The sequence below is a fragment of the Argopecten irradians genome, chromosome 12 (genome assembly GCF_041381155.1).
Source record: "Argopecten irradians isolate NY chromosome 12, Ai_NY, whole genome shotgun sequence".
In the NCBI taxonomy this organism is placed as follows: Eukaryota; Metazoa; Mollusca; class Bivalvia; order Pectinida; family Pectinidae; genus Argopecten; species Argopecten irradians.
This window is the reverse complement of record NC_091145.1, coordinates 26,279,583-26,295,632: the sequence shown is the minus strand read 5'-3', so window position 1 is coordinate 26,295,632 and position 16,050 is coordinate 26,279,583. Positions and strand designations below refer to the sequence as shown.

The 16,050-nt window shown below is 38.9% G+C and overlaps 1 protein-coding gene across 6 annotated transcripts in view; it reads right to left on the bottom strand.

The window, feature by feature from the left end:
- The window catches only part of LOC138336679 (dystroglycan 1-like), a 141,640-nt gene that overhangs the window by 16,350 nt on the left and 109,240 nt on the right, over positions 1-16,050 (bottom strand). For 3 of the 6 annotated variants that reach the window (XM_069286211.1, XM_069286210.1, XM_069286215.1), the window contains one exon: positions 5,267-5,816. In XM_069286211.1, coding sequence (XP_069142312.1) covers positions 5,267-5,575 — 309 coding nt within the window. In that variant the 5' untranslated portion in view covers positions 5,576-5,816. Of the gene's footprint in view, positions 1-5,266; positions 5,817-6,241; positions 6,379-6,749; positions 6,928-14,018; positions 14,239-16,050 lie in introns of those variants that run through there. The other 3 variants (XM_069286213.1, XM_069286212.1, XM_069286214.1) reach the window with 3 other exon arrangements.

Here is a 16,050-nt window from a genome sequence, read left to right as displayed (position 1 = left end):
TATAGCCAGTTTGCCTGTGGGCCAAATTTTATCTCTCTAACTGACATCACCAACAATTTATAACCCAGAATGTTATCAAGAGTTCACTTGGACTGAAAGTAGTCATCAAAACATCCCAGGAGGACAGGTAAGTTGGATCTCCCTCTGAAGCACATTTCATCGCTTCTAATCACTTTGGCCCACTGTATCAAAATAAAACCCTGCTATTAAATCCTCGTTATGTGATAACCCTTTTACTAAAACAACCATAAACATTACAAAGTCCCTCCTCTCTACTTGTGTTGGCGACACCTGACCCACTAACAGGTCGTAATTACCTGGAATTTAGCAGCCAAGGGGAGATAAATCAAGGACAAAGACACATGGGAACACTGTTTACACTGTGGCTGAATTTACAGACTAAAACTATTAATGAAAACCTGGAAGATTCCTCTATTTGATTTCTATTGTACCGGTAGATTTATTTCTTACTCTGTGCGATAATTTTATAAAATGTTAGGTCAAATTTGGTCCTATTAAGCGCCCCTTTAATAATAACTGCCCTTAGTGTTATTGGACTGAACATGGTAATCTTTGATTTAAAAGACAAGGAAAGAGTTGGTCCACATAGCCGGAAAGCATGAATGAGAAGCTCTGCATAATAAATCATTCATTAAGTAAGAAAAAAAGATTTATTATGTAAATCAGGCCAAGACTCGAACCTTTACACCCGAACCTTTACACCGGTAATAAGGATTTTACAAATGACTTGTATCAATGTACATTGAATGGGGTTACACGAGACTGTTAAACTCCAGATAATATCTTTTTGTCTTCCGCGATAATCTGTTGAGTCATCATCCTATACTGAGTGTTTAAATATCTTCAACGATATACAATTGTTTCACAAAGACTTTATCGAGTGACATTGTGAACCTTCCTCTCTTAAGCTTGTCTGATGTTCCTCCGATAACGGACAAATCCACCTCAATATAGTGACTAGTGGGCTTAGATAAGATATTTAGACTAAATCCCTGGAATACAGGAGGCATTTCTATTACAAATTTTACTGTTATCTCTAGATTTTGAATGCAGTAGATCACACAGATAACTCAATGATATAATACACATTCAACGAACAAATTAGCTGTACTTAAGTGAGATGAAAATCATACAGGTTTTATTTCAAAAGCTTAAAGAGAAACAGCTTGAAGAGTTTACAAGAGTCCAGTTATACTAGAAATCCTAAGATATATTTACAAAATAAATCTAAAGTTTAAAGTCATTTAGATCAGCATTATTCTAATCCCTTTAAATATAACTTCATCAAAAATTTCATTCCAATAACTTGTAAATAGTGCTGCTTTGTATGTCTGTGGAAATAGCACCCCTCCTCCTATATAAGCACCCCTCTCCCTTCCTGGAGGAGTTGATGGTGTAAAAGCCCCATCCCATTGTAACCTATATTACATGAACTTGCCAGTCGTTTACATGTGAATCATGACATGATAATGTATCTCAGAGGTTAATGGAATATGTATTTTTACTGAAACAGATAATGTGTGACAAGTACAGAGTTAAAATATGGATGACATTTTTTGTCCACAACTTACATTTTGATTCACTAATAAGCCCCCCTCCCCTCTCTTTCTTATAAAATTTTAAGCACCCTGGGTGCTAATTATTGTAAATACGGTATATATGTATAGGTCTAGAAATAGTGAAATACTTGATGATAGAAAAGAACCAACCAAGGTAAAGCATGTGATATATATACCTAGAAAGTTATTGAGTGATTTATAAGAGAATTTGTCCTCCTCATTTCTGTGCTTCAGTTAGTGTAACTCCTAAATCTGGATTATCTCCCCTTCCTTGTTTAGGTCTCTCTGCTCAATAGTTCATTCATTATCAGAGAAATCTAGAGGCAATGGTCACTTTAACCTTTTGGGTCATGGTCACTTTGATCTTTTCTCCTGACAAGGGAATGGATGCAGTATCAGGGTGTTTCAAATACAGCTTCTCAGACCTTGTGTCCCTATTGTTATCTATGGTAAAGCATCAACTTCTAGAGACTCCACTGATCAAAAACGTGCCACCCTGCCCTACACCTTGTCACAGCTCTGTCCTAGTACAACATCCCAGAGTCAGACGAAACAATAACTACCATCCCATCCTCTAGGCTTATCCTTGGCTAAATGTAACTCCTTGTAATTACCCAGAAAGCTGCATTTAACTAGATAACACCTGCAGCACCAGATGATCCAGATACCAGCACCACATGGGCACTTTGTCAGGCCTAATCAGACAGATTATATAGACATATTGTATAATTACATTACAACATTCAAAGCCCCATGCTTTTTGTGGTATCCTTCAGCTGCCTTTAATTTACAGATTCCGATAATCTAATGAGATATAGACTATCATTTTTTTCATCAGCCTTTAAAATAACACGAATTACACTTTTATTCTAATTAGACAAAATGTATCAGATAATTATCAGTTCACTCCTTGGGCAACACAGATAAACCTATGATGTTCACAGTTTCAGGAAGATATCGTAGATTATTTACAACATGTTCGGCATATCTAATTATTTAACCAATATGGCAGTAACTTGTTGGCAAATTTCTAACAGATTTTGAACATTCTTGATCAAGATCTTAATTGAAATGATTAAAAAGGTCAACAAAGAATTTAAAGATGGTTAATTGTACCACAAAATCAGCATGACAATCATGCAATTAAATACTCGGATTACATTAGTAGGGTGCATGAAAACTCTCTAAGGTCCGCCATCCCGCCCTCTCTGCACCAAATTGTCTAAACTCTAAGCACCCCCCCTCCCCCGTTGTGGAGTTACAATACCAGCTGTACCTATGATAAGGAACTCTCAGGGCACTAATGAATGTGGCCAGATAAGAGGAGACCTAACTGATACTGAAGGACTAACACCTGATTACAAGTCTGTATAACAGGCAAAGTGATAATTTTATTGTCCAATAACTACACAATGAAAACGTCACTTATTAACTCTTGAATTTTTTAATGACTAATGACCTTATAAGCAAAGCCAGCTAGCCTATTGATAAATTTTACTGAACCAATTATTGAACACTTTTGAGACTGAACCAAGTATTAAACAAAATTATTGAACAAGTTTGAGACTGCTTCCCTGCAAATTTAACCTAGCTCTTAATATTAACTCGCCGCCCTAGATTATGTTGAAGAACCAACTACAACTTTAGTCCCTTTTGGCGTCTGAAATAGTCTCTCTGATAAAATGAACTATTAAAGTTGCCTTTTCTGCACCAGCCTTAAATAATAAACCAAGAATTTATTTCTTGGAGAACTTTAATATATGTTACAATTTCATTTGGTACTCTTATATAATCAGTAGAATTTAGTTTTGCAATAGGAGTTTTAGAATGTGTCAGCTGGATTTCATAAGACAGCAGCCAGAGAGATATGACTGGCGAGTGTCGAATCATCAAAAACATTGAATCCTAATAGACCAAAAAATGTTAAATGTATATAGCAGTATAAAAATTTCTTATACTTATAAACCCATAAAATCTTGAAAAGTTCAAAATGTGTTTTCAAGATGGCGGCTGTGGCGGCCATCCTTTGATTTTCGGATCGACCGAAAATAACAACACTTTGTCTGGGACCAATGTCAGGGCTCCTTTCATGCAATTTCTCAGCCAAATCGCACAACCGTAGAACTTGAGAAGAAGTTCTCAAAATGTGTTTTAAGATGGCAGCTGTGGCGGTGTCCATCTTGGATTTCGGATCAACCCGAAAAATAACAACACTTTTGTCGGGACCATGTCAGGATCATTTCATGCAAGTTTCAGCCAAAATCGCACTGGTAGAAACTTGAGAAGAAGTTCAAAATGTGTTTTCAAGATGGCTGGCTGTGGCGGGCCATCTTGGATTTTGGATCGACCCGAAAAATAAGACACTTTGTCGGAACCATGTCAGGATCATTTACATGCACAAGTTTAGCCAAATCGCACTAGTAGAATCATGAGACGAAGCTCAAAATGTGTTTTAAAGATGGCGGCTGTGCGCCATCTTGGATTTTGCGATGACCCGAAAAATAACAACACTTTGTAGGGAACCATCAGGCATCATTTCATGCAAGTTTCAGCCAAATCGCGAAATAGCGGTAACAAACTTTAACTATCAAAATCCAAGATGGCCGCCAGTCGGCCATCTTGTTGACCGATTGGTCCCAAAATGCAATATGCACAACAAGGGCCCTAGGGGAACCTACATGTGAAATTTGAGAAAGATCCCTTCATAACTTTCTGAGAAATAGCGGTAACAAACTTTAACTATCAAAATCCAAGATGGCCGCCAGTCGGCCATCTTGTTGACCGATTGGTCCCAAAATGCAATATGCACAACTAGGGCCCTAGGGGAACCTACATGTGAAATTTGAGAAAGATCCCTTCTGTACTTTCTGAGAAATAACGGTAACAAGAATTGTTAACGGACGGACGGACGGACGGACGGAAGGACGGACGGACGGAAGGACGGACGGACGGAAGGACGGACGGACGGACGACGGACCACGGACGAAAGGCGATTTGAATAGCCCACCATCTGATGATGGTGGGCTAAAAATCTTATGATAATGATTTTAAATGCAGTAAACAATCTATATTTTTATACTGAATAGATGATACCAAAATTTCTGTCCAACTTTTTCAGACTGACAGTTTCTAGTAAATTGATATATTAACAGCAACCATCCAATCTTTTTAAAGGTATCAATAAGCTCTTCACAGCTAAAAAGATAGAACTATTTAATCAGAAAGTTCTGGTGTAGATGGAGAACTTTATATTCTGGTCATCATTAGCACGGCATCGCTCTGTAGTCACGCTACATTTAGGGCGTCAATGCAGACGACAGGCTCACTTCTAGACTACCAGCTTCCAGACTGCCAACCACATAAAAGTCTTCCGAAGGTGCTTTATTTTGGGAAGCAGACTCCCCAGGGAATAATGGAAAGCTATCAGGATAGTCTCTATGACAAAAACATCTGACCTCAATATAGCTAGTCATTCTAAATCTGTTCTCCCTACAGACTTTCCCTGAAAATGTCACATCATCAATGGGAATGCCAAATATTAAAATCTTATCAGCATAGATGGTTTTTTTTTTTTAAATTATTTATCTTTTTTAATTTTTTATTCAGAACTATAAATATAAACATCCTTATCCAAAGTAAGAAGATTTATCAAAAAGAAAACAATTGTAGAAAGTATATTTACTCACCTTATATGAAATGATATCTCCTTTGAATGCATCAGAAGGAATGGCATAATTGAACAATTTTCCAATTACCGCCGAGCTATCTGCTATTCCCCAATTTAAAGCCACTGGAATTTTTCTAGGTCCTTCATCCAAGGAATTCAAGAGGTTGTCGACATCAACTTTCATGTTTTGTCCCGAACACAATCCGAGTACTGTAAGAATCACGACTGCTATTAATTCCATTTTGACGGATGCACTGAAGGTCCTTGTAGATCCTCGAAGTTTTGAAATTTTCTGCTGGCATCCACACGATTCACCAGCTACATCCATGATTTAACAACCAACACTGATTAATATAGGAAATATTTCCCTTTGAAATTTTTTTTCCTCCTCTTCTATTATTCTCTCATAGAAAAAATGAGATTGACCTTACGACCTTTGGGATGCAACACTCATCAGACTCCCACTGGTTTGAGTAACCGAACAGTTTCCTTGGTGTATCTGTCGTGTGTGCCGACGATTTGGTATTCGGGAGAAAGTCTCACTGCAGCTCCTTCATGCCACAATCCACCTGTAACACCAAGTAAAAGCAGATTAGACTTTGCTACACCTACTGTTATAGTGTTTACCTCCAGCCGTTAGCCACTGGAATACTTCACTAAGCTTTACCTATAGGCTAATGTACTATTGTGACAAATTAAACACATTACTTAAACCCACGTAAATAGAAGAATGACCTATCATCACTCCTTCAGTAAGTCCTTTTTCTTGTCGTCTCGCTAATCCTTTAATCTTATCCCCTAATCCCACTCACACTTTCATCATCATTAGGGCTAGTATTGTCATCGCACAACAGAATGACAGAGATAAAATCTACGAGAAACTTTTCGTAAAGAGAGATAAATGTCAAATTAGAAATCCTCTTCTCTTTAATCATGTTTGAAGATTATGATATAAGACTGAATACAATAGTTTCAATATTGTCTGTACTCTTACAAATAGGTCTCCTAGTCCCTGTGGAGTAAGTTACAAGTCCCGAAGTCCCTTAGGAGCCACTTTAGAACGTGTCCCAGTCGATAATATATATCTACTCCAACAGACTAGACTCAACAACTCTACAGTTAAACCTTGATAACACGACCAGGAATACTGCATGTAGACACTGCATGACCTACGTCACACACCGTTTTGTAATCAGACAGAAAGAATTATCATAGAAATAGCGAAATATTATCACAGAAATTATCGGTTTGACCCTACGATAAAAGTCAGACAAGTTTGACTCCTATATAAAAGCACTAATTTACCTCTATTCACCTCCACCACAATCTATTTGCCATCTGACATTTTGTGAGTACCTAAAATTCACACTGACATATGTTGAAGCTAACCTCAGCTCCCTTCTGACCACAAACTAACATAATCCTGTTAGGTGTCCTGAGAAAGAGTCCTGCCCATATATCTTCCTGCACTGTCACTACACCCAGTGGAAATGGAGACTGACCTTGCTACCACTCGGGGCCAGCTGTACTGTTGGCGTGTGGATCCCTAGGGGCTGGACTGTGAGTGGCTGTTGTCACCTCATTGCCCATTGATACCACACACTATTACCATAGCCTATAGCACTACTACAGTACCAGATGTTGTCTCGGGGTACTCTCAGACTGTACTAGCTACACATCGGGGTCCCACCAGTCAAAAAAGGAAATACCACAGCAATGCAATATAACACATAACATATATCATACATACAAATTCCTGTAGTCGGGAGTTAGGCTGTCTGTGTTCTAGCTCAGGCTTCACTCAGTAGGAAAAGGGTGATGGGGGATAGCTGGGACTACACAAGGGAGAGACTGAGTATAGGAAAAGGGTGATGGGGAAAAGCTGGGACTGCACAAGGGAGGGACTGAGTATAGGAAAAGGGTGATGGGGGATAGCTGGGACTGCACAAGGGAGGGACTGAGTATAGGAAAAGGGTGATGGTGAGGAGGAGGGGGGCTGAGTTTAGGTTAGGGAGGGACTGAATTAGAAAAGGGTGCTGGAAAAGAGAGGGAGAGTGTTATAGGGAAAGTTGGGGCTAGGCATCAGGCAATCTGGAAGGAGACGGATAGAATGAGTACTGGTTAGATTAAGATGGAGGAGGACTTGTGGTGTAATCAAGGTTTTGATATTGATTTTGGTGGGTAACAGGGATAGTATGAGGTAGAAGGGACAAAGAATGATGTAGGAATAGTATTGATATTGAAACACAGAAGAGATATATCCATTCCTTTTCTAACCCCTGAACCATAGCACCATAAATTTGGTTTTAATGTTTATTTTCATATCAATGCCTTTTAGCAAATATCTAAAACAAAATGATAATAAACTGAAGGAGTCTTTTAGAAGACAATTTTAATCTTCCCTATAGATCCCTGTCTAATTACATACTGTGATTTCCTTTCTGTCTATCAAGACTCTGTGTGGAGAAAGTGTTAGAGAGAACCCCAAACTCTGCATGCAACATTCTAAGCTGTTCTAACATTATAGGTTTTATTCGCAATATGATATGATTAGAAAACCAACGCCTATCTCAGTCACCGCATTCTTGTCGTATTTCAATGCTGCCCTACCTTCATCTACACAACTTGAGAAATAAACGAAAGTTCCTATACGAATGAGTAATATGTTAGGGAGAAGATGTTTTCAAATTGATTGTTATCAGATAAGACTGGTGTACTCTGTGATTGGTGACACCCTGATGAGATGTGCCTTGGGGCTGCCATGGTTACACTTCCTGGTCACATGACCCACTGTAAATCCATCATGGCATACTTTTTACACTGTCAGCCCAAGGTGCAGTAATAAATGTAGGAATAAAACCGACTTTAGAACCGTCTTATCCTTCCTTAATTCCCTTAGAACGTCCATGATGTCTTTAATCTTTTAAATGGACAAATGCTGCTGTGTCCAATACTTATTGCTATAAATATCTGTAGGACATTATATGCCCTCGCATCCATTTGAAGTTGGGACATATTGGTGGAACAAGGGTTAGAACAACCCTCTATATTATTTCCCCTCCCCCACTATTTTCAACCCCCTCCACCTCCCTCATAGCTTATTGTTCTTGAAGAACCTAAGCAAACCATTTTTTATTTTTCTAAATCTCTGATTTTTAAGACAAATTACTTATGACTAATCTATTCCAAATGAACCAAATGACCTGATATTTCCCACATTCTGGCAATAAAAAGTGTGGAACAATGGATCGTTATATTTCTTAATAATAGTTGACATGTGGGGATACTGGCATTAAATACTCCTCGGCCAGGTTTAAACAGCCTCCATGTTTCATTTGACATTTCCAACAATAATGCCAATTGTCCTCCAATTATCCTGAAAATGTTTTATTACATAACAGACAAATGTCAACTACAGAGTACCCCTAATTTCGAAGTTCAACTCGCCACGCCTATAATTAAAATGGCATTACTAGACGATCTTTTCTAGATGTATATGTTGATCATCCTGATGTAAATTGACTTGTGGTGTGTTGGTGGACAGTTTACTAGAGAACTTTACAAGGCTGCTGAAAGATTTGAGAATACCTAGTGGGCTTATTTGGGGCCTGAAGTCAGCAGAGTTGATGAAACTATGTGATGTATGGCATAACCCCAGCAGTCAGAATACTCCCCACCTATATACATGTGTGAGGGCTGATCACTTTAATACTCCCCACCTATATACATGTGTGAGGGCTGATCACTTTAATACTCCTCCTATATACATGTGTGAGGGCTGATCACTTTAATACTCCTCCTATATACATGTGTGAGGGCTGATCACTTTAATACTCCTCCTATATACATGTGTGAGGGCTGATCACTTTAATACTCCTCCTATATACATGTGTGAGGGCTGATCACTTTAATACTCCTCCTATATACAAGTGTGAGGGCTGATCACTTTAATACTCCTCCTATATACATGTGTGAGGGCTGATCACTTTAATACTCCTCCTATATACATGTGTGAGGGCTGATCACTTTAATACTCCTCCTATATACATGTGTGAGGGCTGATCACTTTAATACTCCTCCTATATACATGTGTGAGGGCTGATCACTTTAATACTCCTCCTATATACATGTGTGAGGGCTGATCACTTTAATACTCCTCCTATATACATGTGTGAGGGCTGATCACTTTAATACTCCCCACCTATATACATGTGTGAGGGCTGATCACTTTAATACTCCTCCTATATACATGTGTGAGGGCTGATCACTTTAATACTCCTCCTATATACATGTGTGAGGGCTGATCACTTTAATACTCCTCCTATATACATGTGTGAGGGCTGATCACTTTAATACTCCTCCTATATACATGTGTGAGGGCTGTTCACTTTAATACTCCTCCTATATACATGTGTGAGGGCTGATCACTTTAATACTCCTCCTATATACATGTGTGAGGGCTGATCACTTTAATACTCCTCCTATATACATGTGTGAGGGCTGATCACTTTAATACTCCTCCTATATACATGTGTGAGGGCTGATCACCTTTAATACTCCTCCTATATACATGTGTGAGGGCTGATCACTTTAATACTCCTCCTATACACATGTGTGAGGGCTGATCACTTTAATACTCCTCCTATATACATGTGTGAGGGCTGATCACTTTAATACTCCTCCTATATACATGTGTGAGGGCTGATCACTTTAATACTCCTCCTATACACATGTGTGAGGGCTGATCACTTTAATACTCCTCCTATACACAAGTGTGAGGGCTGATCACTTTATATTCCTCCTATATACATGTGTGAGGGCTGATCACTTTAATACTCCTCCTATATACATGTGTGAGGGCTGATCACTTTAATACTCCTCCTATATACATGTGTGAGGGCTGATCACTTTAATACTCCTCCTATATACATGTGTGAGGGCTGATCACTTTAATACTCCTCCTATATACATGTGTGAGGGCTGATCACTTTAATACTCCTCCTATATACATGTGTGAGGGCTGATCACTTTAATACTCCTCCTATACACATGTGTGAGGGCTGATCACTTTAATACTCCTCCTATATACATGTGTGAGGGCTGATCACTTTAATACTCCTCCTATATACATGTGTGAGGGCTGATCACTTTAATACTCCTCCTATATACATGTGTGAGGGCTGATCACTTTAATACTCCTCCTATATACATGTGTGAGGGCTGATCACTTTAATACTCCTCCTATATACATGTGTGAGGGCTGATCACTTTAATACTCCTCCTATATACATAAGTGAGGGCTGATCACTTTTGTTATTTTAGTATTTAACTCTTCACTCCTACAAATCCATATTGGCCGCGTGTTAGTCTTAGATTTAGAAGAGCCAAAACGTGTTTTGAGGAGTGAATGAGTTTTTACCCATGCATAATTTAGTTTACAATGACAAGTTAACACATAGCCTTATGTCTTTTTACTATTCCGAATTTCATATTACAGAGTTGTCTCCCCTTGTTGGTAGGTATTGAATGTGATACCACATGTTTGCGAGCGTAATGTTATACTTTTCTGAGAAAACAGTGTGAATTTCGCTCACAAAATATTGACGTCACCATCAATACCTACACACAAGGGGAGACAACTTTGTTTTTTCCCAATTACTTATCATGGATTCTGAAACGGTTTATATGATTGTTTTACCAGTAGGGATGAACATTAATGTGCCAACAAATATTATCTGAGATCCGTCAGTCTTCAAATATCTTTTATACAAGAATCTGCATTATACACGCTCAAAAACATGTTCTCTGTCAGGACTTGTTAGCTGTGGCTAGGTCAGTATAAATATTTGTGTTGGTCGGACAGTAACAGCTCTGAAGCGTCTACAAATACGCCTCAAAGAAAAGGCTTCTTTTACTGAAAACCATCTCAATCATAATTAAACCATTGTGCTTAGGAAGGTATTATGACATTTATCACTTGAAATCATCTTGGAATCTGGTAACATCCTCCCCTCAACCTAACTTTCATCGTTGTTTTTTATACTGCCTGTTTTACATGTATGTGTTTTTAATTTGTTCCAAGTCTAAGAGATAACATTTGTCAGTCTGAGACAAGCTCTTCTTTTTTTTAAAAATACAAAAAGGTTTCCAAGCTATAAATTTACATATATAGTTCTTTTTAGCTGTGGGCAGATTAAATATACTTGCTGTTCTGGTCTAGCTGACAATGTAATACTGAAATACTAAGAGAATATTTCATTCTTTTGTATAGCATTCTGTTAGTTTTATAAATATAAAATCTGTTCCACAACGCTAGAGTACGCTCCTTGATCTCTAAAAATTGTTATAATCTAGATGTTGAAATAATAGACATATTGTATGGCTTTACAAGAGATTAGCAGCAGAATTAATCATTTGTTTGAACAATTTCAGCCATCTTGACCTTTTCACCGGTAGAATAGAATCCACACAAGTGCTGTATTGTATTGATTGTATGTGATATCTATTGGTTCTGTATTTGTCACAATGGTGAAAGCCAAACTCTGTACATCTCTACTCTACATCTGCCCTATTGACGAAACTCTCTCCAGCCATAACAAGTGGTCATCAGCCATTGACAAGTGGTCAGTAATTGACTTCGGACAAATGGTCAGATGTATATCTGCACATCAAATATTAATATTTTTCCAATAAACACATCGCCAATAATTTGCCTTGAACACACATCAAAACAATCGTCAAACACCGGGCAGATGGAGCGAAGGCTGCTGATTGGAGTCAAAATGACTGACAACACTTTCATGTCAATGTTATCATTAAACAAATATGGGAGTTTTATCATCAAAGAAAATAGGTCCAATTACTACCATAAAGTACAAAATGTCCAAACTGATAAGGTTTGTGTACAAAGAAGGGGCAGATGGACCACAGGGGACAATCGTTCTAAGGGCCATACTTGTCATGATGCGGATAACCGCCACTCTGCATGATTAATGTAACCACAAAATCTCATTATAAACAATGTTAATTACTAGGAAACAGAAAGTACTCAAGGAAATCTCATTAACTATGTTAATTACCAGGAAACAGAAAGTACCCAGGGAAATCTCATTCCCAATGTTAATTACTAGGAAAAAGAAAGTAGCCTAAAGCATTGGAGTCTCAGAAGTGTCTGATATAATAGAAGATAGGCTGATTTTATCATACAGAGAAGTTTAGAAATAAGTTAGTAATTGGACACGAGTTTGTTTATCGTGACTATGCATGTCTCTTTTTGCTGATACTTGTATTTCTTTTTTAGGCCTTAGTAATGGAAATTGATATGAAACTGATCCAGTTATATGATTGTTATGGGACAATAGTTGATTTGTGTGTTAACTTTATACAGCTGTCAGGGACTTAATAGGCCGTTTGATGGACTATCTATCAAGGGGAGACAATTAGAACGATAATACTACAGGTACAGAAACAAATACTTCAGTGTGTTATAGATCACATTTTACGCTTCATAAATAATGATCTGGTCATTAACGATAAAGTTATTAATTAATTATCCCATTAGATAAACAATTAGCTGATCTTGAATTCCAGTTATATCTGTGACATACTACACGTCATGTTAAAAATAGAAATTCTGTAATCGTCCACAGTATCCAAAAAGGGGATAATAACCTGAATTCCATTTTCTCAATCTGTACTTAAATAAAGACGGATAGGGAATCCCATTCTCTTGTATTATCAGTACCAATTAATCATTTCTGATCATAGTAGACCTTTGTGTTGTTGCCAAGTAGTTGACATTAATGTCACAGAATTAATTAACTATGTACTAAAATTATTGATCACTCTGGTTTCTCCGTCGTCATTAGCCTATGGCAAATCCTAATCTCTAACACTATAGATTTTACATCATTCTGAATATCTGACATTTAATAGATAAATCATAATTAATTTGATAAACATTTACGAAATGACAAAACACTCGTCTTGTTTGCATGTTGAAGTTGCTGATATCACTATAACATTTATATATAATATAAATAATGTACATATATATATTAGGAATGTATGGTGACATTCATATCAAACAAATAAAGAACTGTTTCATTATGACAAAGTTCAAATCCAGGACTTGCCAAACAAAGGTACATATAATATACATTGGAAATGTATTCTTTATTTCATTTAATATTGATCAAGATTTGACAATGGCCGAGTGTTTTAGACCGACTCTACGTCTGCTATGTGTCACCTTTAAAAATCACATTCAACATGAAACTAATAAATAAATCAAGCCTATTAAATAGTATTGAAAACTGTGAAATTTGAATCTTGTATATTTTACCCGAATACAATATGTAACAGAGGTGTAGGTTATTATTAAATTGTAACACCCCATAATAACAAACCACTATACACTTCATTACAAAACATTGGTTGGGTCGTTAATTAAAAATCAGACAATCTTATATACGACACGCCCCATTTGATCACATTTAATTCAGTAACATGATCTTGTGTATGATATCGTGCAAAGATGCCATTGCGGTTTTAATTTTTTTTTCTCTTTACAAATCTAAAGTCTAAATTTGGAAATGCAATGTATATATAAAAATATTCTTATATTATGAGTCCTCGAAAAATAAATGAAACTTAACACTTCCGAAAAGCTGAATGTTTCCTGTTTAATATTATGCCTAGCTAATCAGCGAACATTGAATTCTCGATCAGTCACTTAAGTTCCGACAAATGTAAAATAAATGTCAACAAACCTGTAGCATGTTAAAAATTTCCAAGATACACACACAACAGAAATTCCTTCAGCGTAAGAAAAAATCCTCGTACTTGAATTATTGATAAACATCCGGGGAAGAATTTGAAAAGAACACACATAGGAAATGTCTAACCATATGTTGGGTTGTCTTAGAGTTCCATGTGTTTCAGTGTGCAGAAGCTTAACACTTGACATAAGAGGAATTTGTATATAAACAGTTACTACTACCCACATAAAAGGACCACAATAAATCAATTTTCATTTCAGTAATACGTTACCATAACTTTAGTATGCAAATACGCTACCTACACCCATCTTTGTAGCCCCAACAAACATAAGATTTGAGAATCCCGTCTCCCTACCGTACCTCATCTCGTACTCGACGAGAGTAACATAGAGTGGTCTCCCTTCCTCTTTCCTTTATGGCGCTACACAGCTCGGACGGCAATTGCATTGTGTCTATTTCGTTTCGCTGTTAGGTCCATTTATTTGACGTTTTAGTCAAATTTTTTCACACATTCAGTTGTGTGTTTACCCATCTGCCCTGTGTTGTTTTCTTTTTGTACTGTCATTCGTTTTTTGTGCCTTTTTCGGCCGTTTTTTGACTGTTCCACGTGCTTGCCGGTGTTCCGTGCGATCCGTCATTACTGGTGACGTCTCGCTGTTTCCGGTTTGTTTACGTTTGTTTTTGTTCGGTTTTTCGTCGCTGAGGCTTCGTTGCCGTTGTTATTAGGTAAGATTTGTGTCACCTAACACTGTTTTTTACGGGTTTAGCGTGTGTTGCTTATATTTTACGTTTTTGACGTAATTTTCTTACCTTGTTTACGTAATTGTCGTTGTAATGCCTGGTATGTCCCGCTCGGGTCAGCGTCAGGGGTCTGCTCATGGGTGTTCCCATTTCTATGAGGAACGGGACCCACATGATGCATGTCCCCTATGTCGCCCTTGTCATGAGTCCTCTCCTTGTGAACTTTGTCCAGTTGGAGAGGCTCTTGGCCAGGCCGGCATTACACCAAGGCGATCTTCGTCCTCCCGTAAGAGGGATTCGTCCTCATCTTACGGGAGGAGAAGGAAGCAGGCTTCTAGTTCTGTTTCTGTTCCTGTCTCGGTAGTTCCTGTCTCTACAGGTTCTTCTCGAGATCAGGGGGTGGTCCCTCCTGTCCAGGATGTTCCTGGAGTAGGGGAGGGGCAGCCTGACCCTGACGTTTCTCGGTCTAGGGTCGAATTGGCTGGGAATGCTCGTAAGCTTCCATGCTTGCCTTCGGGTAGGGACTACCAGCCGCCGGTCTCTGACGTTGTCAGCGGCTCCGGCATTCCAGGTGGTGTTGCTGTTGGGGGCGGTCTTGATGCCGGACCTATTCGTCCGAGTTTGGGTTCAGGGACTACAGACTTCCTTTCTGGTTTGTCCGTTTCCACTGGGATTAGTGATGCGCAGCTCTCTAATCCCGGCATCAATTCTGGTCCAACTTTCCCTCCCGTCCAGTTACCTGGTCCCGGTCCTATTAGGTCCGCTCCTGAGTGTGCTGGCTCGGTTTTCCCAGGGGGTCATCCTCAGGGTCCTGGGTTTGTTGGTCAGGTGTCCGATTTTCGGCCTCCTTTTCCCCCTGGCTTAGGGTATACGGGTGCCTGCGGGCAACCATCCTTGGGCCCCCCAAACCAGCCTGCGGATGGTTTTGGGTTTCAGCAGCATCCCGGCAGTTATGGGCCTAGCCCATACATGTCCGGGTTTCCACTTGGAGGGAGTGGTGGTCCAACCTCGTCCTTTGGTCAGGTTGGCCAGCCCCAGTCTCAGGCAGGCCAGTTTGGCCAGTTCTGGGGTCACTCCCAACCCACGGGACCTTTTCCGTATTTTCAGGGATACGGTTTTAACCCCATGGCTATTCCTTCTTGGAACCCTTGGGGTTTGGTCTCTCCCTCGCGGAGACCTGTCAGCGGTTCGGTTGCTCCCCCCCAACCTACTGCTGCTTCGGGTGCCGGTCCTAGCCGGTCCTAGAAAGGTTCGCCGGACCTTTAGGACTTCTGCTTCTCGT